Source organism: Eumetopias jubatus, unplaced genomic scaffold (genome assembly GCF_037043125.1).
Source record: "Eumetopias jubatus isolate StellerSeaLion01/CBP00866 unplaced genomic scaffold, mEumJub1_p1.0 scaffold_6, whole genome shotgun sequence".
In the NCBI taxonomy this organism is placed as follows: domain Eukaryota; kingdom Metazoa; phylum Chordata; class Mammalia; order Carnivora; family Otariidae; genus Eumetopias; species Eumetopias jubatus.
In genome coordinates, this window is record NW_028274812.1 from 145,196,391 (window position 1) to 145,222,920 (window position 26,530).

The following is a 26,530-nucleotide window of genomic DNA, read 5'->3' on the forward strand; positions in this document are numbered from 1 at the left end:
CGGACACAGAGGTGATATGTATTGAGAGAGTCCTTTGGGGTGCTTGTGGAAAAGTAATATTTTAAGGTCTCAGGTCATTTAAGTCTTTTTTTTATCTCATCATTTTGGCAAATAAATTGCATTACTTATCCTTTTTTTAAATAAAGATTTTATTTATTTGAGAGAGAAAGAGAGCACAAGCAGGGGGAGCGGCAGGCAGAGGGAGAAGCAGGCTCCCCACTGAGCAAGGAGCCCGATGCGGATGCGGGGCTAGATCCCAGGACCCCGGGATCATGACCTGAGCCGAAGGCAGACGCTTAACTGACTGAGCCACCCAGGCACATGCATTGCTTTTCCTTTTAATGTTAACACTTTGAAAGACATGTGATTATTTTTAATTTAGCTAATTTTAGGACAGCGTAAAACAAATCTAAAAACTGCTTTGTTAAACTAATTGGCTAGTTGCACATTAAGTGTAGTATTCCCGCATCATATTTTTGTACAAGTCATGTACCAGCAGGAAGTAAATATGTGGGGCTATTTTGATGCAGTGAAAATCGAAAGGGATTGCATTTAACATGAATATTTTTGAGATCCAAGATAATGTTTTTTTTTTTTTTTTAAAGTGAGGTTGATTCTTTTTGTTTGAAATGTGTCCATAAACAACCTGCTGCCCTTTGCAACCTGCTCCTTTTCTCAGGTTGACTTATAATTATTTACAGTACGAGCTCTATGACCTCAGTGTCAACATTTTTGGTGGTAAGCTTTGGACATTTCCCAGCAGTTAATTGGAATGATCCTTTGCCTAGTCCTGAACATTATGACCCTGTTCCCGTCATATAATCTTTTCCAAGAATTCTCTCTTTTTAGAGAAGTTGAAATGTTTATAAGCATTTGATTTTTCTTTTGTTGCCGGACAAAAGGTTTTAACATTTCCTTGAAACATCTCATAAGGGGTCTTGTTTTTAAAACATGTCAAAAAAAAAAAAAAAAGGTAATGATGAGATTGCCCTCAGCTACTCACTGAAGGAGGTATGCTTACTTATTCTGGATAGTAGGGCTCTAACAGACTTGGGAAGACCACATCTTGAGACAAAACCTTGGTGAAGGCAGAAGTCATGTGTGAATGTGAATATCCTGTCTCCATCACATGGCTGGGGGGGTGGGGGTCCTGTTTGAATTTTGCCTTTACAAACACTTGTTTCAGTTTCTGGATGTTTCTGACAACTATTCCACCCTCTACCCAAATAGTTCCTCGAGTCTTAACTAAGGGTGTTATTTTAAGGAAGTGCTTCTTAAAAAGCTGGTATTGTATTGGTATAGGGCAGTGTGAGTATATCGTTTACATGACTTAAAACCCAAAAATCAAGGCACCACACTGATTACTAAGCAGCGTCCAACCCGGTTCTTGCAGATGGTGGTGGAAACTGAGAAGTACAACATCTCCATGAAGATGGCATCGCCCGAGGACGTGAGCGAAGTGCTGGCCCACATCGGCACCTGCCTGCAGAGGATATTTCCTGGCCTCTCCCCAGTGTGAGTGCTCGGGGGGGAAGGGTGAGCAGAGCAGAGAACGTCCTCCTTAGAGTGGTGGATGAGAATGCGCCTTCCCCTCCTGCGCCCTTCTCTGCTTAAACATTCGACAGCAAACCCTCACTCGGGCCCTTGCGTTTGACGTCTGAGGTTCTCCGCGGGGCTCTGCCTCATTCTGTACTTCCAAGAGCTTGAGCCATGAAGGGTTTGGCTACCCTTTCACCTCTACTCCCAAGAGTGAAGCAGAAACCTTTTTGACATAACTTGCGATGTACCCTCGTGGGACTTCTCCTCATGGCTCTTAGTGGAACCAGGGGCTCAGTGCTTTGCAGGAAGGCATCGAGGACACTATTCCTGAAGAGTGAGAGGCTTCATTTCCCTTTTTTTTTCTCTTAGTTTTCTGACACACATGTTAGGAATATTAGTAAATTGTGCCTGTGCATGCCCTCATAATTCTTTGTTAAGCGCTTTTCATCAGGATTATGCACTTGGGTAACCGAGTTTGTCCTTAGGGACTGTGTGGATTGTTGGAAGGGGGGGGTTTGGATTGGTGGAAGTAAAAAGGCAGGAAGATCCTATGTCAGAAAGCTCCCTAAATTAATAGTCCCTGGTGAAAATACCTTCCTGCTAGAAGGAGACGGTACAGAGACTGTAAAAATCCCTCTCCCATTGCTCACCCTGTGTACAGAGGCCGCGAAGCCTCATGGGGACAAGTAGAAGATGGGGAGCTTTGCGTCTTGCTTGACGGGAGCAGGAGGGAAATTTCGGGGACTTGCCCTTTATGGAATATGTTCCTTACAATGCTCTGCCTCTAAATTAAGAGGCAAAGCAGGAAAACCTAGCCTTGTGTCTTTCCAGCCTTTTGGGTGCCTGCCGGTGGTTCGGTGGAGATGGGGCTTCCTTACGGTCTCCGGCTTTCCGGGACCTGCTAGGTTCTTCTAACAGCTCTGCACGGGGCTGTGTTTTCTTCGCCTCCTGCCAGCATGGTGGGCTGGCCTGTGCCTTCTGCCTGTTCACCCAGTGCTTCCTCCTCTGCAGCCTTGGGCTCCTCATGCTTGTCTGAGTGTCTGGCTAGCTGGTTGCAGAGGGAGCGGAGTGTCCCCGGCCTCATCTTGTGGCACAGAGGGGTCGAGTGGGGCTGTCCCCTAGCTCCTGCCTGCCTGGAATTTCCAGGTATGAAGCCTTAAAGGCAGGCTCCTGCGGCGTGCAACCACACACACTCTAATGTGTGTGTGGGAGAGGTGCAGGTAGGCAGGGGTGTGGGATGAAGTGAGGCGTGATGAGGAGCAGTGAGGGGGAAATACCCAGAAGGAGAACATCCTTAAAGCCACCAGAGAACTATTTGGGGTGATCATGAGTTAGCACTCACTACAGCCCATTCTCCCTAAACGACTTTTAGTAAAGTGACTTTGTACGTACTGATGAGATCAGAAAATTGTTAAGCACAGCCTTATTTAGCAAGGGCTTATATGACCCTCGGAACAATATGTAGAATCTCTGCTTTCTTTAAAATGCAGTTTTATTTGCCTAATATTCTAGGAATTTGGAGGAAATTACCAGTTTTTGGTTTGAATTCTTCCATTTTTTTCCTTTAAGTGATGAGCTCCGTTTCCAGGGAGGCCATCACAACATAGACGTTGGTTTCTAAATCTAAGACCTCCACCTGAGCCTCATCTGCACTTCTGTTTCCTGGCTGTACAACGATGTCCCCAGGCACCTCACATGTGGTGCGTCCCATCAACTTAGCAGGTTCCCTCCCAAACCTGCCTGTGTTTGACACTGTATCTCAGTTAGTGGCTCATCATGTACACAGTGTCTTGTTCTTCACTCGCACATGTCAGACCCGTTTCATGCCTATCTCCTGGTCTGCTCCTAGTCTGGCCTCTCATTTCCACCGCCTTCATTCAAAGCGTCTCATGTTCCCCGGGCAGCATCGTCCTCACCTGTGTCTGTGTCTCCAGGCCTTCTTGCCGCGGGTCTTCCGTGCGGTCACCAGAATTACCTGGTTGCGTCTATGCCGTGTCGGCTGGTATAGCAAGACCACCGCCGTCTGGCCCCGCGATCCAGCCTCTTCTTGAGCGCATCAGCCTCTCCTGTCCTCAGTGCTTTCGTGCAGGCTGCTAATCCAGACACACTCCCACTCCAAAAGACCTAGCCTGGGTATCTAAAGAGTTTCTTTATTCATGGTTCTGTAGAACTTTGTGATCGCGTCCTATGCTAGCACGTATCTCACTGTGTTATAGTTGTTTCTTGAAACACTTACATGGTCAGTATTTACTGAGTTTCTACTATAGATGGCAGAGTACTAAGTGTCGGGGTCCACGGCCCACGTGGAATTTACATTGGGAGGTTGCATTACTTACATTGGGAAACAGACCCCCCAGAAATAAATCAGTGAAATAAGTGTAAACTTGAGTAAATGCTTGCAGCTGATGTTGAGTGCAGGACTAACATAAAGAATAAAACTCCGTCTGCCAGGGCCTCCCAGTGGCCATGGTACTTTGAACAGACCGTCGAGGGAGAGAAGGAGCCTGAAGAGGGCAGAGAACCTTTCCTTCTCAGGCCTCTGCTCGTGCTGTCTGGCCTGCCTGGACCAGGGTTGGTGTCTTTGAGGAGCGGAGAGAGAACCCAGGCGGCTGGAACGTGGGAATGAGGAGAACGCGGGCGGGAGAGGGTAGCTGGCGTGAGGTGAGGCTGGAGGCACAGGTGCGGGTCAGCGGACGTAGACCCTCGTGGGGAAGAGTTGGCCGGTCAGCGCTAGCTCTCCAGGAAGCCGCTGTCGTTGCAGGTGCGGATGTGACATGATTCCTGATGCGGTGTATGAAGATTATTTTTGCCGTTGGAGAGAGTGCAGTGGGAAGGGTAAGGGCAGGAGGGGAGAGCTGGTTAGGACGCGGGCAGGCATCTAGGGGAGGGATGGCTGCAGCTGTGATGTTAGAGATAAGGGTGGGAGGTGGAAGATGGAGGATTTATTGTGGGCACAGGACCGGCTGATGGATTCGGCATATGGGTGACAGCGGTGAGGGGCGGGAGGACCAAGGATGACTCCTAGGTTTTTGGTTTAATAACTCAGTGACTCGTGACACTTTGCAGTGAGGTGGAGGGGGCCGAGGGTAGCCGTGGGGGCAAGTTTTATTTGGGGGGAGAAACACCCCAACCATTCTGTTTTAGGCATGCTAAGCTTGAGATCTAGGACACGTGAGGGAGGGGGTGTCAGATCGGCAGTTATGTACCTGGGGTTGGAGCTTGGGGGGAAGGTCCGTCCAGCTCTGGAGATGTCGCAAATGTGGGAGTCGTTACTGTAGAGAGTCTTGCTTGCACGACTGTTTTGAGGTCATCCAGAGAGAGATGTGCACCTGAAAGAGAAAATGTCTTGGGAATGAGGACAAGTGTAAGAGGAAGAGTCCGGAAGGGAGTCGGGACGGGATTCCAGCGGAAGACCAGGGCCTGGGAGGCTCCTCTGAAGCAGGGAGTGGGTTTCTGCACAGTGATCTGGGTGCTGACCAAGTGAGGGCAGAGGGCTGTCTGGGGGACTGGGCACGGTGAAGGGCAGTCCCAGCGTTGCGGTGGGGAGAGGCGGGCCACCATGCCAGTGGAATGAACTCTGAAGGGAGGAAGCTGGTGTGGCACCTGCAGGAAACTTCTTAGAGACGTTTAGCTATGAAGGGGAACTGGTAAATGGGAAGTAACTAAAGAGATATGAGGAATTACAGGCGAATTTTGTTTGCACTCAGAGTGGGAGGTATTAAAGCACGTGGCTGTAACGAGGGGAATGCTCTAGTAGAGAGAGAGAGAGAGAGACTGTTGCTCGAGATCGCGGTAACAAATCCACAGTATCCTTGAGAAGAGGGACGCAGAGCACACGACATACCTGAGCTTCCTTCTCGGCCAAGAGCTACTTGAGCCAAGGCCGTGTTTTTTATTCATCTTAAATCCCAAGTCCTTGGCACATAGTGGATACTCACTGAGGTTTCTCATGCTTCCCGTGTGTCGAGTGCATCGTTGGGCAGTGTGACGTGGGAGCCTGTGGAAGTTGGCAGACGTGGTCCGGCCTCCTGACTGTGGGTGCGTGGGCCCAGGTGACATGAAGCCGATGAGTGGGTGACTGGGCGTAAGCAGGAGGCGGACGTGTGCGGGCTGGCTGTGCGGAGCTCCACCTGGGAAGCAGGGAGAGGATTTGGAGGGGAGGGCAGGGAAGGCAGAGGCCGTCCAGATGAAGCCACCGACGTGCAAGAAGGCACAGATTATAATGTAGAACTTGACTCGGCAGAGAATGTAAATAATGTAAACGTACTTGACTTTTTGATTTTGCTTTCCTACCCACCATGCACTGTTAGCTCATCAAAATAAACCTGTAATATTTTGTGACTTGCATGTTCTGTCTTTCCTCTTGAAGTTCCGTGGATTGTATTCTGTGAGTTTAGCCGGGGAAATGGGTAATTACGTTAGTGCTGCTTACCGACCAGGGAGGGCGGCGAGATGGGTGATCCTATCCTTTCTTCTCCACCCCTTGTGTTGCCTCGAGTTAAAGCGGTCAGCGAGGGAACGATTTCCTCGACGTAAATAATGGAGAACATGCAAAATAAAATACGTCCCCAGGCATGTCACACATGCCACTCATAATAAGTTGAAGAATAGGAAACTATATTTGATATAACGCCGTATGTTAACTAACGAATTAAAATAAAGATGTAAAAAAAGAAACCATGTTTGCAATCCTCAATCTGGTTTGAGTCATCTGTCTTATCAGATATGTTACCTGAGCCTATGGTGGGGCCCTCGGGCACCCTGCTCTCATCTCCTCCCTTGCTCAGGGCTGGTGGGGATGGTGGATAGGGAAGTGTCTGATGAGCGGGTATCAGGAACCAGGAGAATCTGGGGGGCAAACACGGCCGGCGCAGGCCTCTGTTCAGATAATCAGTTCTTGGATAGTCCAAGTTGGACTACGTAGAAATGAAACTGTATCTGCAAAGATCTGAATTTCTGGTTTTACCCAAATATAATTTTGAAAATGATATACCCATGATCAAACTCAAATATATAAAAACAGGATGTAAATAATCTACAATGTATAATCAGTCCTCTTGACTACAGTCAAGAGAATGCAGGTAGGAAAAAAATGAGGAATTTTAATTAAAATTAATAGTCACACCAGGATCTACTCTTTACCTTGCCCCCGCCCCCGTACATATATGTTAGGATATTTTTCGCTTCCTCTTTCCTTCCCTTACAAAATGACATTTCCCTCCCCTCATTAAATAATTTCAAAACATGGAGAGAATTTAAAGGTGCAAGAAGAAAATGTAAGTTAAATTTAAAAGTCAAATTGCCGTTAGCATTGTGTTGTGACCACTCTCATCTTTGCTGTGCGGAGCTGGGTGTCATCGGAGGCCTAGCCTTGGAGACAGTGACGTTGAAGGAGCTAGGGAAATATTTGCAGGTACGTGTTGTTTAATCTGTTTCCCCAGAGGTGTCCATAATGGCATTTCTCTTCAGGAAGCTGTTTTGTCTTGTGGCCTTCAGCTTTTCTGATATCGAAAACCTGGGCTATTCTCCAGGACCAAGCTGGATTTTTTTTTTTTTTTTTTTTGATGTCAAATTAAGTCATCGGGATGCGGTAGAATTCATTTAGAAAATGTTCACTAAATGACTTCCGTGGGCATACATACATGAGTAAAATGTTTCCTGTTCCCCGAGAATTTATAGTCTAAAGGCAGTGTAAGAAAGTTCCACAAATAATATAGTGAAGAGAGAGAAAACACTCAGATTTCAGAGAAAGAAAAGTCACATTTAACTTGAGACGCCAGGAAAATAATGTCTGATTTGTATTTGCTTTCCCCCTTTTTTTGAGAGGGGCGCTTTTGTGGAGGGTGGGTCAGGAGAGTTCTGTGGAGAAACGGCGGGAGCAGGTGCCTTTGGGAGACAGCTGTCGGCCTGACGCAGCCTGAATTGGGAGCCTGCAGATGTCCCTGTGAGCAAAAGCCTCAAGGACGGGCAGCAACGAAGCAGTCCTCAAGGACTGGGCAGCAGCGAAGGCTTTTGAACGTTGGAATAAAATGGTAGTCACACGGGGAGAAACAGTCTGTGATGCTGCTTTATGAACGTGTGTGGAGAGAGCCTTGAGGTACAACTGGAAGGTGTCAGGTTGTCGGTATGCTTTAGTGGGGATGAGACTCTAGGCGAGTTAACTCCCTTCTCAGTGCCTCAGTGTCCTCATCTGTAAAATGGGAATAATGCTGTTGGTGCAGGTAGGGATTAAATTAGCTCCTGTAAACTGCTTCAGAAATTTTATCTGTGGTAGAGGTTGTTGCAGTCCGTTACCCAGCGGCAGCAGAAAAAAGCCTGCCCTGTCAGAAAGGATATTGGTGACGTTTGTAGGGAGTTTCTTTGAAGTTTGATTTTTTTTTTTAAAGATTTTTATTTATTTATTTGACAGAGCTAGCAGGAGCAAGGGGGAGGGGCGGAAGGAGAAGCAGACTCCTCACTGAATAGGGAGCCTGATGCGGGACTCGATCCCAGGATCCTGGGATCATGACCTAGGCCGAAGGCAGACGCTTAACCGACTGAGCCACCCAGGCACCCCCTGATTTTTTTTTTTTTATTATATGTTTACATGGAAGTTGATAGCATTTTTCTAATTTGATTTTTTTGTTGTTGTCAAATGTCCCTAATAACATCCTTCTTAGGTGACAGAACAGTAACCTTCTGACACGAGTTTTCTCCTGAGGCTTTCAGTATACCTGGACCTTCTGGAACACCTGCGACAGGTTTGAAAGTCAGTGTGTTAGGATGAGGTTTCTTTTTTTTCCGTAATAAAAATGGTATTGTAGATCCCTTTAGGAAGTCAAAGCCAACTGAAGTATGAGAAGGTGAGGTTCCTGTGAAGAAAAGTGGCAAAATAGGAGTTTATGTAAAAACAAAAGAAACGTACTTACAGTCCGTCCACTTTTCTAAAGCAGAGACAGCATTTAGTTGGGGTGTGGTTTGTGTCAGGAAAACGTCCGATTCTGGAGACAACGGCCTTACTGCGTCGGAGGAACTTTGGAATTGAATTCTAAATAAATCAGTTAAGTGGCTTAAAAGAATTTACAGATTTTTTTCGTGTCAACCACTTAAGCATGAGATTTGCCCAGAGAGCTGACCAGCTTGTCATCTGGCTCGTGGTCCTTCTGAGCCTCATGGTAAATCAGACTCCCCTAATGCAGTTGTGCTAGATCCAGCTATAGGGTACTGCCTGCAGGTGCGGCACGCCTCGTCTGTTGGTCTGTCTGCACGACACACCTTCTCTCCTTGCGTGTGTATGTGAGCGGTGTCCTGTGGCGCACACACGTGGGCTCTCTGCCGCTGTTTAGCTTCAGGCAGAAACCAACGTGGGTCAGTGGTGGGGTCTTCCCCCCCTCATTGCTTCTGTGCGTGTGTTAGAGCACGTGGACACTTGCTACCTTCTGGAAGGTTAGTTCTTATGACTTCATCTCGTAGGTAAATAAATGTACCTGTTTCATGAGATGTCTTCAGTTCCTGAGATCAAAGTGGTTCTTAGTTCCTTACAAAAGAAGAGAGGACTGTCACAGAGCCAGGCTGCTTGGAAAAGCTCACACTGATACCTTTTTTTTTTTTAAATACTTTATTTATTTGTCAGAGAGAAAGAGAGAGAGAGTGACAGTACAAGCAGGGAGAGCAGAGGTAGAGGGAGAAGCAGACTCCCCGCTGAGCAGGGAGCCTGACGCGGGGCTTGATCTCAGGACCCTGAGATCACGACCTGAGCCGAAGGCATACGCTTAACTGACCGAGCCCCGCCAGGTGCCCCCAGACTGATACCTTTGAAAAGGGGTTTTGAAGGTCAAGGATGTCTCTGCTGGCTGCCACTTCTCTCGCTTTCCAGTTGACTTGTCCTTACCCCTAATCAGGAATGTCCGGTGTTGTTTTTGGAGCAAAATTGAGGCTTTAGTTTCTGAATCAGCCATGAGGAGTCATCCATTTCTCCCTGTAATCCTAGACTGCCACCTTCCTATTCTTGATCCTACCAGCTTCCTGCCAAAGATTTTTGCTTTATTTGCTCCCTGCTTTTGATGAGCTTAACCTCACCCTGTGTGTCACTGAAACAGCATGCCACCCCATCCTGCTGAAATAAAGCAAGAATTTTAGAACACAAATGTGATCTCAGATGAAGTTGGACCGGAGTCTACTTGGGTGTGTCCACACCCCGGCTGTGTTGAAGCTTGGGGTGGCTTCTGACGGCTCTGCTCTTTCTTTGCATAATATCTGGTTTTGCTGTCTTGTAGCTGGAAAATAATGCCACTAAAATACCAGAATGATAGTGTTGAACCAAGATGACCATTTCAAATGGCCACATGCTGTAATATCACTTTCAGCATGAATGTCTTCTTAAACCCACAGTTACTCCCAAATTCAGGACCTTTAGAATAATGGGACTTAATCATAGGTGTTTTCAGGTGAAATGGAGAAAAATCATGCTGCCCTTGCAGCCCTCATGCATTTATACAAGAATTTGAAGGAATTCATGACATTTGACATCGTTGGTTATATGCAATTATGCTTCAATCCTAAAAATTGCGAAGGAGTAGGAATATTTTCAGTGCCAGCAGAACGTGGGTATCTACGTGCTTTGTTACGTACCCGAGGTTTTGTCTAGGAGTAGAACAAGGCCCCTTGTCAGGATCTAGCACGTTTTATCTGGAATCCATCCCGTGAGAAAATGGAGCTCCCTGGAAACACTTGCCGCTAATCCTCTACAAGGTGGTTGAGATTCATAATGGTGACTGAGAACATTTTATGTAGCAGAAGTGCTTTTAAGTCGTTGAAGAAAGGGTGAAAGTATGTTCAGTATAACTTGGCATCTTTACTTCACCACTTTGCACCCACGTCCTCCCGTGATCCCAGGTGCCTCTGACCCGCCGACACCCTTCCTCACCGCCCGTGACCTCCTCCCCTGCCCCGTCCTCCCCACTTCACTCGTGAGAGCCACGCCTGAGCCCTTGTCATCTCCTGGAACAGTGTCTGCTGGGGTGGAATCACATTTCCTCATCCTGCTCTGAGCACCCCGTTCCACTTTCTTGCCTTGGAAGAACCAGGGCCTCCCAGCCACACATCCCTTGGCTGGCAGTGTCCGGCGCTGCAGCTGGGCCCTGGAGGACCCTCGCAGCCGTCTGTCGCCCCTTTGTAGCTCGCCTGCCCGGAAAGCCTGCAGTCCCACCGCGCACCAGCTGCCCCCCTTCTCCGCACGCCTGGGCTGCAGAGAGTCCGCAACTGGTCCACGTGGCACCACCAGCAGCTCATGACCTTCACTCTCGCTGGGCTCTTACTGGTCCTGTGGGCGTCCATTTAATGTCTCAAGTTGTTTCTCTATTTCCGAAGCCTGCCCCCCACCCCCACCCTCCAGATATTTGTCTACAGTGCCTGTCCAGCCATCTCATGCACCCTCTTGAGGCCTTCCGTGGCCCCTCATTGCCCTGAGAACAAAATCTGAACTCCATGATCCGAACTCGAAGGCTCTCTGTGACCTGGTTTCGGTGTAGTTCCCTGGACTCCTCCGTCACCCCCCCCCGCCCCCCCGTCACACGGCATTTGCTGGCTGCTTTGAACTATGTGCAGTTTCTGGTGGTGAACACGAGCCTTCTCGTCCTGAACTTGCTGGCCCTTTATCTGGAACACTTTCCCTGGCTCCTGGTCCCACCCCCCTCCAGATGAAGTCTTTATTGCTCTCCAGGTTTTAGCATAGATGCTAAGACCCCTTCGCTGCTCTCTCCCCACCAGAGAGTAAGTTAAGTGCCCTTTCTGCCGCCCCCACTCCCACCCCCACCCTGTGCTTCTTCTGTATTAAGACTTCTTTTATATTGCCTGTTTATTTGTCTGGTTCTCACGAGAGACAGATCACTGGGAACACAGGCACGATGTCTGTTTTGTTCACGGTTGTATACTGAGGACCTGGTAGCTGGTCTTGCCACACTGTAGACATTTAATAAAAATTTGGGGGTGAATCAAGGGATTCATAAGTTGCTCGTTACATGATTACTGGGTGATAACTAGGAGAGCATCAGCTAACGTTTATTGAGACTTTACCAGGCACCAGGGGTTGTTTTAATAAGCTCACAGGTATTAATTTCTTTCTTTCTCGCAGCTAGGGTAGGTCCTCCCACTTTGCTAGTTCTATGAATAATGAAACTTGGGGGATGGTGGGCTGTGCCTTTAATCACTACTTCTGTCCTGCTTCTGCGCATGTGCGCGGGACCTTGTTAGCTCCGAGGATGAGCATGGGGCCTGGGTGTGCTCTCTGGCCCAGAGGACTTGTCGTCAGAGGGGAAGAGATAGTAAAATGCTCTTTCTCGATGGCCATTCATATGTGGTACGGTGGAAAGACGGGGGATTTGTATTTTAATTTTTTAAAAGTTAGTGATTTATATTTAGTATACACCTAATTTAATACTAGGACACACTGTTTTCTAGCCATTCTAATAGAATCGAATGTTACAAAACAACTCAATAACATAGAGACTATTTACATCACTGGGTAATACCCTGAGCTTACAAAAGGGAGTTAAATAAAGAAGTTCATTAAGTTCCTGTAGATCTCCAGCTTCTTAGTGCTCAAAAAATGGAATTATTTTTTACCACAATTGAAGTGGCACTCATCTTTGGTTTTAAGAAGGGCATATCACCAAATAGAGTTCTGTGTGCAGGGCAAAAAAAACCTTGATTTTTGAAATTTATTGTTACTGTTGATCTTACAGGCGAATCATGAAAAAAGTCTCCATGGAGCCATCTGAGCGACTGGCCAGTCTCCAGGCTCTGTGGGATAACCAGACCGTGGCCGAGCAGGGCCCCTGTGGTGAGCATGCCTTTTAAAACCAAATTATAAATGGCTGCATGGATGTCCCCGTGCCAGGAAGTTACGTCTATTCCTAGTATGTTACTGTAAAGGTGCAGTTATTTTTAAGGTGTAATTAGCACTGCATAGACTTTAGATTGGTGGACAAAAGTCCTATATTTAAGCTGTATTGCATGCTGCTATGTACTTACTATAGAACAGGGGGGCAGAATCTTCGCTGTTTTCCCAAACAGAAGGAACAATCAGCATTGTCAACATCGGCCATATTTAAACTTTTAAATTTTAACTTCAGATAAATCATTTCGCCGAAAACCCGTCACATTTCTATTGTGGATTTCAGGTGGATTTTCTCAGATGTATGCCTGTGTTTGCGACTGGCTTGGATTTTCATACAGAGAAGAAGTACAGTGGGTAAGTGTGTCTGTGTGCACAGGTGCATGTGTATGCACATGCACGCCTGAATATTCCAGTATGTGACTGGCTTCTTTCTTTTTTTCTCCCCCACCTCCATTCATTTTTTTGCCTAAAGTCTTCCTTCCTCAGATTCCGTGAAAGTCTGTCTGTATCATTATCTAATTCTCTTTGCATCCCTCTTTCCCTGATGATCTTTGTGGACTACATGATTGAATTTTATTTCAAATAGGATGTGGATACAATTTATCTGACGCAAGACACCAGGGAATTGAATTTACAAGACTTCAGTCATCTTGACCACAGGTAAGCTACTTCTTTCTTCCCTTCCTTTTACAACTAATTGTGCCTCCAGAACTGTATTTCTCTGCTGGTGCTTACGGACATATGTGATCTCCAGAAAATCCTCTTACAAGGGAAATCGGGAGAATCTAAGCATCTCTGAATCTTGCCTTCCAAGAAATACTTTCAGATGCGTTCATTTGGGAATGAAGTGCCTGTGTGTACCTCAGATCCAGAGTTTGTGCTTAGAAACTGTGGAAATAGAATTCTCAAGTTATTTTAACAGCCCACGAAAGTCTATGTAATCATCTGCCTGTATATATATATATATATATATATGATATGGTATTAATTTGCCTAATTGCCATTTGAACATTTTTCTAGGAGGAAATTTTATGCTGCAATCCTAAGAAATGACTTTTCGATTATAATTTCTTTAAGAATTGGGGATTGCTCGGGTATAGATGTGCATATGGTGGTGGAAATCCGTTCGCCAATATCCGCCTTGTGATAATGGTAGTACAACTGTGAATCCCGTTACATGTTATTTGAGAGCCTTGTAGGTTTTAAGACCTTGACTTCCGTATATTTAGGGCTGTATTTAGGGCTATGGCTAATGTGACTAGGCCCCAGAGGAGAAGCTTCATTCAGTCTATCCCAAGTTCTTTTGCTCCCTGACAGAGCTGAGTGGTGCCGCAGTGTCTTTGCTGGTGGTTTATCCTGGGTTTTCCTGTCTCCCCCACCCTGGATATCCTGTTACTTATTTTAAGTGGCAGGTATTAGTCCTTCCCCAGTGAACCTCAGCCTGGGAAATCTTCCATCCCTGTTTGGAATCGAGAGAGAATCCTGGGATTCCGGTTGTCCCTTTTATGCCACGCGGACAGTTGGGATTGCGGGCAGCATTGTTACGCTTTCTTACCACCAGCATCTTGCCCCGAAAAATGCCATTTCAGATTATTTCTCCACCTATCTCAGGGAAATCTAGCATTGTACAGGGTGAACCCCCAAGAGTTCAAGCCAACTGAATTGAGCAGAGAACACGGATGCTAGCTGGAGGCAGCTTGTCTCTGCATAGCTGGGCATATGGAGGACGGTGAGGCAGGGTCTGCTGGGTCTGTAGTTGTGACCGAAATCAAGTGCCGATAGCCACTGGTTCTCAAGCTTGGCTCTGCTTCCTTCTTGTGGAGCAGGCAGTTTCTTTCCTGCTTAGGACCGATCTCCCTCTTTCTACATACGAGGGAACTTCATACTCCCGTTCAGGCTTGCCTGTTTCCTGTGTAGCTCGTGAAAAAGTGAACTGAGAAACGAAAAGGGAAAGTATTTGCTCTGCAAGTTTTTTTTGCAATAAAAACAGAAAATGGCACGTAAAACAAGAGGAGTGGGTAGGCTTGCCGCGTCAGAGCTCGGTGTTTCTGGCCCCGGGATCCCTTTATCGTTCTTGAAAACGGTTGAGCTTTTGTTTATGTAGGTATATCTTTTGGTACTGATCATCTCAGAAATTAAAACTAAAATTAAAAACATTGATTAATTCCTTGAAAGATCTCAATAAGCCTATTACATGTTAACGTCGGTACCAGTTTTATGAAAAATAACTATTTTCCAAGACAAAAAATAAGTCAGCCAGAAGAGTGCATTCGTTTACCTTTTTGCTGATCTCTTTATCTTCATAACCTCATAGAAGACCACTCACTCTGTTGTGATTCGTGGCCCTGAGTGAAATACATTAAGAAAATGCAGACTGAAGCGGACACATAGAAGAGGGAGTATTTTTAATAACCTTTTCACTAAGCTATGGATATTCTTCTTTGATCGTTTACCACAACCCGGTAAGAGATGGTTTTCTAAAGATCACTTGGCAGGGTGCAATCTGAAACCGTTCAGTGCACATTTTGTTACATTAAAATGCATTTGGTCCATCTTGTACTTTGATGGGTCCTACCTTTAGATGATTTCGTAGCATCCTGCATTGGTCATTTAGAAAATACTGGTTTGCGGAGTTTTGCGTGGCGTCCAGATGTCCGCTGTTGTACAAAAGGGAGAAAAGAAGACATTTGTTAGCACTGCCGATCTCATCCAGAAAGTCGAAGTGTGGCAAAGCTGTCAAGCTCATTGTGGCAGATAAAGGTCTTCCCAAATTTAAATTTTTTTTTAAAGATATAATTTTACTATTGGAAAAAAGTGCTGTCAGGTGATTTCCTTGAAGTGACTGGCTAACTTTTTACGCCTTAGAGAAAATACCTGCTAAATCCCAAGTCTCGATAACTGTGTTTTGTCATTTTTTTCATGGTGTTCTGTGAATAAAGGGAGCTAGTTCTGCTTCTGACTCTATCACAGGAATACTTTACCTGAGACAGTGATCCCCTTTGGTACGTAGAGGAAGCATTTTGTGCATACTTCTGTTTTGTCACACAGGCATGTACTCAAGGGCTGAGATTTAATAAAATGAGTACTTTTTACTGCTTCATTAGGGGCATTCTTAAAGGAAACTGGCAGCTGGGTGCGTGGTGGTGGAGAACAGTGACCAGCATCCCAGCTTGGCGCTGCTGAGTTGGTTCCTGCTGAGGCCCGAGCCTTTTTCCTTCTGTCCCTTCTCTACCCGCCATGCAGACATCTCCACGGTGTAAAGGACAATTGATTTTTGTGTTATTGTGAAAATGCTTTTGAACTTGTAAAGCCCCTAAGGGAGTCTCAGGGTTTCCCTGGGGTCCATGGACCCTAGTTGGAGTGAAGACATTGTGTAGGGCAGCTAGAGGTGTTTCTCCAGGTTTCTTTGTTACCCCCTTAATGATTCTTACACCATTCGTAGGTTGTGCATAGTGCTGAATTTTCCAGCTTACCCACTGTACTTAATTTGGTGATTAATCTGTCACCAGAGGGACATCTGGTGCCTAGGGAAGCTACTAATAAATACGGTTACCTGAAAAATGTAGAAATATGTAGAATCCTATCTGCGAGTGAGAAACCTTGTCAAAACTTAGAATTTTCCTCCAGATCTTTCCTAATTCCTTAGCTGGAGAATTTTCATTTTGTCAGGAAACACTGCATTCATAATCATCTACTTTTCTTAACCTGCTTAAGGGCTAGAAGGATGTTCTTCATTACTGAGACTTTAGATGATAAGGTGGCATACCTTTTCTGTAAAGGGCCAGATAGTAAATATTTTAGGGCTTTATGGGGCAGAGAGTCACTGTTGCAATTATGCGCCGCTGCTGGTGTAGATTGAAAGCAGCTCCAGACAGTACGTGATTGAATGAGTGTGACTGTGTTCTAATAAAACTTTATTTACAAAAATACGCACTGTGGGCTCTGGTTTGCTCATGCCTGCTCAGCATCAGTAGCCTCTCACGTGGGATGTAGATACCCAAAGAAAAATGCAAGATGAGCTACCAAAGAATAGAAAAATGATGAGCTTCTATTTATGTTCATTGTTAACTCATTTTAAAATTTCTATTTTTGTTTTGTAATATGTAATACTATTACTATTATAGTATTTCGTATATAATAATTATGAAGAAATTAGGGAGTTCTCAAAATTTTTTTTTAATTTTTTTTTTTTTTTTTGCAATGGGCTTAGTAACAGTGGGCATCACTGCTCTAGATGTCCTCTTTCCTACTAGTGCCTAAATACTTAGACTTTTTTTTTAAAGATCTTATTCATTTATTTGACAGAGAAAGACACAGCGAGAGCAGGAACACAGCAGGGGGAGTGGGAGAGGGAGAAGCAGGCTTCCCACTGAGCAGGGAGCCCAATGCGGGGCTCGATCCCAGGACCCTGGGGTCATGACCGGAGCCACAGGCAGACGCTTAACCATCTGAGCCACCCAGGCGCCCCTAAACACTGACTTTTTCAGAATTCTGTCTTTCTCTCAATATTCAAAGTTTATCCTTTTTTTCTGGAGGATGTAATTTGTCTCCATGATTCTTACTATTAAAATTAGCACCAGTTTCTATATAAAGAGGTTACTCTCAGTCTTATTCGATGGCCTGTATTAATAGTATTTTGCCAATCAAGTTACAACCAAGTATATTGGGTGAACATCTGTGTTTATTAGAAGTGGGAGCATGCTTATCTATGAAGGAAATCTGCACTTACTGGCCGTAGTTTGGTAGGATTCATAGTGGTACAATCTGAGTGTGTGATATGGGTCAGTCTCTGAGTTTGAGAGGTCTTACAAGAATGTTGGTGACTCTCTCATTTGGGTGTGAATTATGGAGAGGAGAACAGAGGAATTGGACAGATTACAGGTGCCATGCGTTGAGCTGGCTTTTGTCAGCAAATAGGGGCCGTGCTTCTCATATGCTTTGATGGGTTTTCCCACAGTGGCTCCATGTTTCTCTATGTGAAAATAATTCCCGATTGGCTGTCGTTCAAAGCTCTATCTTTTCATTTCATTCTTTCTTGTATTTAGTCATCATAGTTAGAAACATCCCTTCTTAAGAGTCCCTAAAGCCATTAGTGATCCTGGAATGGAAGTTCCACGAGGGCTGGGCTGTGTCTGTCTCATTCCTGCTGTCTGATGTGATGCTCTTGGGTCAAACCAGTGGCTCAGAATAAAGGATTTTCAAGGGAAACTGAACTCCTCTAGGGGAGCAGATCATTATCCTGGGAGGTTGAGGGGATTTTTTTTTTAAAGATTTTATTTTATTTTATTTAAAGATTCTATTTATTTGACAGAAGGAGAGCGAGCATGAGTGATGGGGTGGGGCAGAGGGAGAGGGAGAAGCAGACTCCCTGCTGAGCAGGGAGCCTGACTTGCGGCTCCATCCCTGTCCCTGTATCTTCAGCCACCTCACTAAAGTCTTAAGGGACTTTAAGGGAAAAGGGAAAATTTTCCCTTAAAATTTATAAGGGAAATTTATAAGCAACTTGAATGCTGTGATCAATGACTAACTAAAAGGCTGTATCACAACCGAATGTAGGACCAGACACCCTGTTGTTGCTGAATAAGCATTCAGGGCTGAGGATGACGGGGCGCCTGCTAGATCCATCCGGTTACTTCCTGGAGAAGAATAGCAATTGGGAAGTACTTGGGAAAATGCCCACTCGTTATTTATAGCTTCCAAAACTTTATGACCGAAGGCAGACGCTTAACCGACTGAGGCACTCAGGTGCCCCTAGTAGAACTTGTTTTGTTTATTTCATTTTATTTGTGTGTCTGTATATGTTTTATATTGAAGGTAATATATTGGGATAGTGGTGCATGTATATAATTTACAGATAAACACAGATTTGGGGGAGGTTTGTGCTCAAAATATTTTTCAGTTAAGAGTGAATGATCAAAAAATTTAGAGATCATCTGTTTAGTATTCTGGTCATGTCCTCATCGGTGAAGTATTTCAGGTTGTCACGTACCTTACAGAGTTGGCGAGTGGTCCAACTAATCATTTAATAATAGATGAGACATGCCTCTATATAGATTAGAGTAACAGGAAGGAATAGCTAATCCATGACATTTGAAAGTTCTTAAAGCCCTCCAACTTCCATTTTCAAACTGGATATGAAGGAGAAAAGTCTAAGTTATCCCCAGAAAAGCTCTCAAATGAATATGTCTGGAAGATACTGCTGTGGTTCGGGGTCTTACCACCCTTTCCGCGAGAGTGCACGTTCCGTCGTGCACATGCAGGAAGCATGCACCGTGGCAAGAGCACATTCTTGCATGAAACACCTCCTTTGAGCCTCTGAATGCTTGTGAGGTTTATTTGGGGGAAATCTTTACTCCTGTGGTGTACGGATATACTACAAGTAATTACCATGCTGTTCACTGGATTATTGCTCTTTACCTGTGTGCTTTTCCCACATTGTGGATTATGAGGCTTGCCAGACATCCTTCAAATCTGTCAGTTTATTTTTATTCTTTACCACCCTTTTGGAGCATTTCATACTGTCTCTCTAAAAATCCCAGTGTTTTTGCAGTTTCAGAGAGGAGGAGGCAGGCAGGGACAAGCGAGTTAAGGAGGGAAATTTGGCCCCAAAATAATAACTGAAAAAATTAAATTCTTAAGAAGTCCTACAGATCAGAAGGATGAGGTTTGACAACTGCTAATTCAACAGGATATCTAGAATTTAGCAAAGAATTTCCTAAGTGACTTAGACCCTCAGTCACTTGCCAACCTCTTTGTTTTTGCAAGTTAACTTTTTAAAAATAGCTCCCCAAAATTAGCAGCTTAAGTCTGATGTCCCAAACAGCAAGAGCACTGTCAGTATTTGAGAAGTCACCCCAGGGTATGTCTTAGTCCTGACTTTCCAAATACGAACGAAGTGAGTGGTTGAATGTGATGGAAAAGGTTTGGAGTCTGATCTAAAATCCTACGGCTGCACTGCCCTGGATTCCCTGAAGAGGAGGTTGAAGATTCTGGGGGACACAGAAGACAGGAGACTCAGTGAGATTGTAGTACAGGTTAGGACAGCGGGTTGGTGAGTCCCACTGCTTGGGCTTGAGACCTGGCTCTGCCCAGACTAGCACTGTGTGATCAGGCAGCGCTCAAACTTCTCCATGTCCTCGGGGTTTCCATCTGTAAAACAAGGTGAATCATAATGCCTCCCTCTTGGAGTTATTGTGAAGACTCTGTGGATTAATATGTCTAAAACATTTTGTGCTGGTACATTAAAAAAAAAGTTTAAATAAATGCTTGCTGCTTAAAAAAAGATTTTATTTATTTTAGTGAGAGAGGGTGAGCAGGGGGAGGGGCAGAGGGAGAGAGAGAAAATCTCAAGCAGACTCCCTGCTGAGCGTGGAGCCTGACATGGCGCTCAGTCTCAGGACCCTGGAGATCATGACCTGAGTCGAAATCAAGAATCAGATGCTTAACCAACTGAACCACCCAGGCGCCCCTGCGTGCTACTTTTATATCCTAAAAGACTTGCCTCCTTTTAAAATAAATACCTATATCAAGTGGCCAGTTTTTTTTTTTAAGTTTTTTTTTTTAAGATTTTATTTATTTATTTGAAAGAGAGAGAATGAGAGATAGCATGATAGGGAAGAGGGTCAGAGGGAGAAGCAGACTTCCTGCCGAGCAGGGAGTCCGATGTGGGACTCGATCCCGGGACTCCAGGATCATGACCTGAGCCGAAGGCAGTCGCTTAACCAACTGAGCCACCCAGGCGCCCAAGTGGCCAGTTTTCTTAATTAAAAGGAAAAGAGTTAGAGATACAAAATCCCTACATGACAGAAAATTTTGCATTTCCAGAGGCTGGTTCGTGATCTTTTCTGTGATGCTGCTCTTATATTGTTAGCTTTATGATGACATTTTCTTCTGGAAAGGTGTAAGTGAAAAACTTGGTTCTTTTGAATTTTAAGGGAAGGTTTGGATCACTCAGCGTTGCCAACTGAGATGAGAAGTAAGGATCTCAGCTTGTATTACAAATCCCAACCTGTGGCTGGATTAACAACCATAACCACAAGGAGCAACCCTATGTATAATACATTTATATAAAAGGTTAGGGAATATTAACTGTGTCATCTCTTCCCACACAGTGTAAGAAAAGATTCTGCCCTGTGGCTCTAAAGGTTAATAACATCGGATCTTCTCAGGATTTGGAGTCTTAAAACATTTTTGCTCCCATTTTATGGAAAGGTAGAAGTATCCTATGGAAATGGCAAGAGAATACTGTGTTGCCATGTTGCCAGGACTCAGGAGAGGGTTCCCTGAACTGTAAGCTCTTCAAGGATGACTTTACTCTTCAGATCAAAAGTCAAGTGGCAATTAAGAGTCTCTTAGGAGATCAAAGCTAAATCCAGTGGGATATACAGTCAATGTCATGGACTGATGGTAAAAAGCTGTTACCCTGTGAAAATCGGTCAAGATGACAAGCATTGGTGTTTGGAAACCTTTCTGCATTATATAATATAATGCCTGCAGGGCTTAGTGAAAACAGGAGAAGGGGCTGGTTCTGGCTGGCACAGGCCCCACCAGGGGAGTGCAGGGAGCTCTTTGCAGCGAGGTGATATCAGCACAGCTGCTGGGGGCCCCGCGCGAATGCCAAATTGGCTATTTATCCTGGGTTTGCTGATTTGCTTACTTATTACTGTGTTCTAAGAAAGCCATCCGGCAAAATGAACTCTCAGGAATCAAATTATTGACGTGCGGTCTTGTGTTTTTTCTTTTGGGGTGAGATGCACCGGTTTTGGTCATGATTGGTGATAGTTTGTTATAGTTAGGCAGAGTCTCCCGGAACTTTGGTCTCTGTGTCGTGGCTGTCCTGGTGGCTTGGACGGTCCGAGAGGAACAGATTCGAGGAATCCCGAATGAGCCTTGGTTCAGACCTTGGCTTTTCTCTAAAGTGTTTTCTGAAGTGCTTTCTGGATGCTTGCTTCTCAGACTGAAAGCTCCCCATTCTCCGCACAGTCCAGCCAGGGTGTGAGAGGTTTCAGACCTGAGAACCGAGGTTTGACCTGCTGTTATGTGCAGCTGTAGCTCATTTACTTTGGTTTCTGTTTTGTGTTCTAATATGTGAACATTCCACCATTTATCCATTCTGCAGGTGGTTGGATATTTGGGTTAGCTTCATGACCCTTTTGAGCAATGCTGCTAAGGCTATTCTTAGTGTTGATTGTGGAGAGAAAAGTGTGCAGTAGTGTGCCAGAATGCAAATAGTGATAAAGTCAACCACTCTATCCACCACTTAGGTCAAGAGATGGGCTGTTGCCTCTCCTAAGAAGACCTGCATGAATCCATTTTCCTTTGCGGTTCCCCCTGCGCCCCTCCCCCACCTGGTTGTAATAATTATTCTAACAGTCCTTGTGTTTCTTTATGGTTTCATCATAAAAGCATGCATATTTCAGTTGGGGTTGCAGTAGCTCTTTAATGAGTTTAGGAAAAATTATTTATTTTGTCTTGGCTCCTGTTCTAGCCTCGCTCCAGAAGCCACTTTCTGTCTGCCTCGGGCTTCTGCTGTTATCTTGGATACATCTTGCCTGCATAATGGAAACTGTCACCTTCCTCTGATACGTCCTACCTACTTTGCTGAAGTTGTTAACCTCCTGAAACATTTCTCTGCTTCAAAGCTTTTTATGGTCACCCTGTCTATGGTCCTGTTTCTGGTGCTGTAACTTTCAAGGCTGGTTTCTGGACACTTAAGTGTTCTGTTTGTTTACTGCTGTATGCAAACCACTCCAGACTGAATGGCCTACAGCATGAGTGGTCACTTTCAGGTACCTGTCTCGGTTCTGGGCTCGATGGGGCTCTGCTAGGCGGATTTTGCTTGTGCTCTTCCCAACCCTTACGGTCAGATGGGGGCTGGCTCCGGAGCCGTCTGAAGGTTTCCTCATTCACACGTCTGGTGGCTGCTGCTGTCTGCCGGGACACTTCCACGTGGCCTTCCCATGTGGCCCGGATCTTCTCAGGGCAAGGCAGCTGGATTCCACGGGTGAGCGTGTCAAGAGAGGGAGCTGAGCAGAAGCCATATTATTGCCTTTTCTATCCTTTGCCCTGGAAGTCCCACAGCATCAGAGGAAGACATCCATGTTGTCTCCCGTGTCTGACAATATGGAATACAGCCGTTATAAACAATAATATGTAAGTTTTTGTGTAAGGACAAGTTTTTATTTCTCTTGGTTGAGTACGTAGGATTGAGACTGCTGGGTCTTATGGTAAGTGTATGTTAAACGTAGGCACTGTCGGACTGTTTTCCACCTCGACTGTGCTATTTGCATTCCTTCCCCTCAGCAACGTATGAGGGTTTGTATGAGGGTTTCAGTTGCTCGGCATCCTTGCCAGCCCTTGTTAGTTTTTTTTTTTTTGTTTTTTGTTTTTTTAATTTTAGCAATTCAGTAAGTTTATAGTGGCATCTCCTTTTGGCTTTAAACTGCATTTCTTTAATGGCTAATAATTTCAAACATCCTTTTTTTTTTTGAAAGATCTCTTTTTTCTTTTAAAGATTTATTTATTTATTTGAGAGAGAGAGTGAGTACACAGAGGGAGAGGGAGAAGCAGACTCCTCACTGAGCAGGGAGCCCGATGCGGGGCTCGATCCCAGGACCCTGGGATCATGACCTGAACCAAAGGCAGGCACTTAATCGACTGAGCCACCCAGGCGCCCCTCAAATGTCTTTTTATATACTTCTTTGCCATTGATATATCTTATCTGATGAAACTGTCTTGTTTAGGTCTTTTTGCCTGTTTTTAAAAATTGGGTTGTTTCTTATTACTGACCTCCAAGAGCCAGCATTTACCTCAGCACGGGGCTTGTCTTACCCTTCTCTTAACAGATCTTTGGCAGAGCAAAGACGGTTGATTTAGGTGAAGTCCGATTTATCCATTTTTCCCTTTTATGGATCATGCTTTTGGCGTCAGATATAAAAACTCTTTGACTAAGCCATTCCTTGCTCTGTTGACCATTTCTTCTCCTAGATTCTCTACCTCTAGCTGTGGAGTTTGCTCTGCCTTTTCAGGGTGTTTGCAGTTCGTATGTAGAGACGATGCTGCCCCACCCCCTGTGTCAGTGCAAAGCCTGGTTCTATTAGTGATGTGCTCTTCACTTCCTGCCAACGACTTCATTATGACAAAAGCCAGCTGTGCTCCCAATCAGGTGACAGGCTAGAACACATAATAAAGAGGTTCTGAAGTGTAGTAGCTACTTGACATTAAATCGACAGAAGGAGAGAAGCCGAGAATGCTTTGCTCTAGTTTCTGAATGGAGAAGTACAGGGAACACTCTTGGACTAAGCGTGTGAGAAGCCGGCATTTGCCCCCAGAGAAGCAACAAACTGTCACCACATCCCAGGGAGAGTGTTCACTCTTGCACGTGGTCGGGGGGCAGGGAGGGGGGAGCGGTAAAGGGAGTGTAAGACCACCATGGCAAGAATTGCTGTTCGTCCTAATCTGAATTCTAAAACGTAAGCAAAATTAATAAAGAGGCTGTTCGGTAGGGCAGGGGGCCTGTGGAACGAGGTGACTGAGACTAGTAATTCCTTTGTGTTGTTTTTCTCCCCTACCTGTGGGACTCCTTTCTCCCATTTATTTATTTATTTAATATTTTATTTATTTATTTGTAAGAGAGAGAGGGAGAGAGCGCACAAGTAGGGGGAGAAGCAGAGGGAGAGGGAGAAGCTGACTCAACTGCTCAGCAGGGAGCCCGACGCAGGACTCGATCCCAGGACCCCGGGATCATGTAGTTGAATGAGATGGTCTGTGTAGCTTGCCCGCCATGGGGCCTGGGACCAGAAGTTATGAAATAATGTGAATTTCACCTCTCTTTCCACCTTCTGCCTTTCTTTTCTATTTCAGTAAAAATTTGAGTATTTGCTGTGTGTCCTGCCATGCGGGTGAAACTGATTATGGTCTCACTGAAGCCAGACAACCGAAATAGAGTTGGTTTTCAAAGAACTTACAACCTGGGAAGGGGCGGGGGAGACAGATGTTGAATACCAAATATTATCCAAGGCCGAGTAAAATTAATGCTAAACAGAGATGCAAACAGGGTGCTGGCTGGGGTGACCTAGGTAGGGGACTCCTAGAGGATGTGTAATGTACGCATCGCAGGATCATTGGATTCTCGTAGCCGAACACAGCAGTAACAGACAACTTCTGACTGTGACATTGTCTGGTATGTTTGGTGTGTAGTAAACCATCTGCCTTTTGACCTGAGGGTGAGTGAGGGGCATGTTGTAGCAGGTCAGGCTGGATAAATAGAGTGCAGACAGATCTCTGACGCAAGTAGCTGCCCTCCATCCATGGCTGAAGAATGTGTGTGAAGCATGAGACAAAAACACACCCGGGCTAGCTCATGTGTGTGATCAGTACAAGGAACTACAAGAAAGTACCAGAGGGTCGTAGGATGCTGGCTAAGCATCGGGAATCCATTCAGGGTCACTTATCTGCAAGGCTAGACAGTGTCCTTGCTTGCAATATAAGCTCAACTAGAGAACACAGTTGACTCTTAACAGTGGGAGGGTGGGGGCTGGGGCAGTGATCTCCCCTCACAGTCGAAAATCCAAGTATAGCCTTTCACTCCCGAAAAATGTTAAGTACTCATAGCCTCACGTTGACCAGAAGCTTTACCGATAACATAAACATGTAACACACACTTTGTTATGTGTACAGGTATTATATACTGTATTCTCACAATAAAGTAAGCTTAGAGGAAAGAAAATGTTACTGAGGAAATCATAAGGAAGAGAAAAATAAATTTAGAGTGCTATACTTTTTTTATTAAAAAGAAACTCATGCGGTTCAAACCGGTATTGTTCCAGGTTAAACTGTATATGACATTCTTGATGGTTAAAGAAATCAGACTCATTAACATAGAAGGAGGAGTACAGTTTCTCCTAGAGCAAGGAGGTTCCCTGGGCAAATGCTGCTACTAGTCTCTTTTCCTTTACGTATAGACATTAGGGGCCCTAGAGGTCGTTTAAATTCAGCTTTTCGGAATTCTGCTTCCATCATACTGAAGGTCTGTCCCAGAGAATTGTTGTCTCGTGGTTGAAGTAGTTTTAGTGGGATGTTGTGTTTGTAAATAAAAGGAGCTAACAAGTGAACTTGGATGTCGTGGGTTGAGAATAAAGCACCAATAAGGCTCTGGTAAGAGGGCTTTCAATGGATGTTGTTATTTCTGCTTCTAGGGACCTAATCCCCATCATTGCTGCTCTGGAGTACAATCAGTGGTTCACAAAGCTATCTTCTAAGGATCTGAAACTGGTAAGTAAGTGAAGATGTTGCAAATGTTGCTTACTTCTGCTGAGTTTCAAAAGCCTGATAATTATCAAAAAACATTTGTTTTTCTACTCATCTGGCGAGCTGTGTACATGCTTTTTTCTTGAGGAGATGTATTTTCCTGTAAATGATCTGCATACCATTTTACCAAGTTGGTAATGTGAGATGCTCCAGGGAAGTACTTCCTCATGTTTTCAGCTGCTTCAGGCAATTTTAGATAATGAACAGAGAGACACATTTAGCAGAGCCTCAGTACACACACATGCTGTTGGCAAAAACTATTAAAGTTACGTTTGCACAGCTGCAAATAGCAGACTTGATGTTTCTATCCTGCATTCCATCTCCACAAAGCTTCCCTTCCTAAGAATTTGGGAAAACATTATCAGGTAGAGTTGGTCTGCTGGAGTGATAATAGTTAACATTAATTTTCTAGAGGAGTTTTTGGGCAGATTTATATGTCAGCAAAATGAAATTGAAAGTGAGATATTAGTTTTCATAAGGTATGGGGGAGCCAAATTTTTGGTCTCTTTTACTAGTGGAAGTGAGGTGCTTTGTTGGGGATTTTTTTGCAAGTTAAGAGCAGCCGTATGGGCAGACGCTTAAATATATGTTAGCTTTCTGCTACTTCATTTTAGGACAGGAAATAATCTAGAGGTGGTTTTATTGGCGACTCTGCATTCAAGCCTCCAGCTTTCAGAGGTCATGGAAACTGGAGGCTTAACGATTTTCATAGTGAAGAGGTAGGATTTTGATGGAGGCAAGGGATCTGTAGAAAATGGAGGGTGGAGGTTTGCTAGTGGACAGGCTGCTGGTTCTCCAAACCTGGCT

The 26,530-nt window shown here is 44.9% G+C and overlaps 1 protein-coding gene across 5 annotated transcripts in view; it reads left to right on the forward strand.

The window, feature by feature from the left end:
* The window catches only part of CARMIL1 (capping protein regulator and myosin 1 linker 1), a 312,830-nt gene that overhangs the window by 130,446 nt on the left and 155,854 nt on the right, over positions 1–26,530 (forward strand). For all 5 annotated transcript variants that reach the window (XM_028107424.2, XM_028107425.2, XM_028107427.2 and 2 more), the window contains exons 5-9: positions 1,394–1,515; positions 12,261–12,358; positions 12,699–12,769; positions 13,002–13,075; positions 25,612–25,687. In XM_028107424.2, the coding sequence (XP_027963225.1) occupies positions 1,394–1,515; positions 12,261–12,358; positions 12,699–12,769; positions 13,002–13,075; positions 25,612–25,687 (441 nt within the window). The remainder of the gene's footprint in view (positions 1–1,393; positions 1,516–12,260; positions 12,359–12,698; positions 12,770–13,001; positions 13,076–25,611; positions 25,688–26,530) is intronic.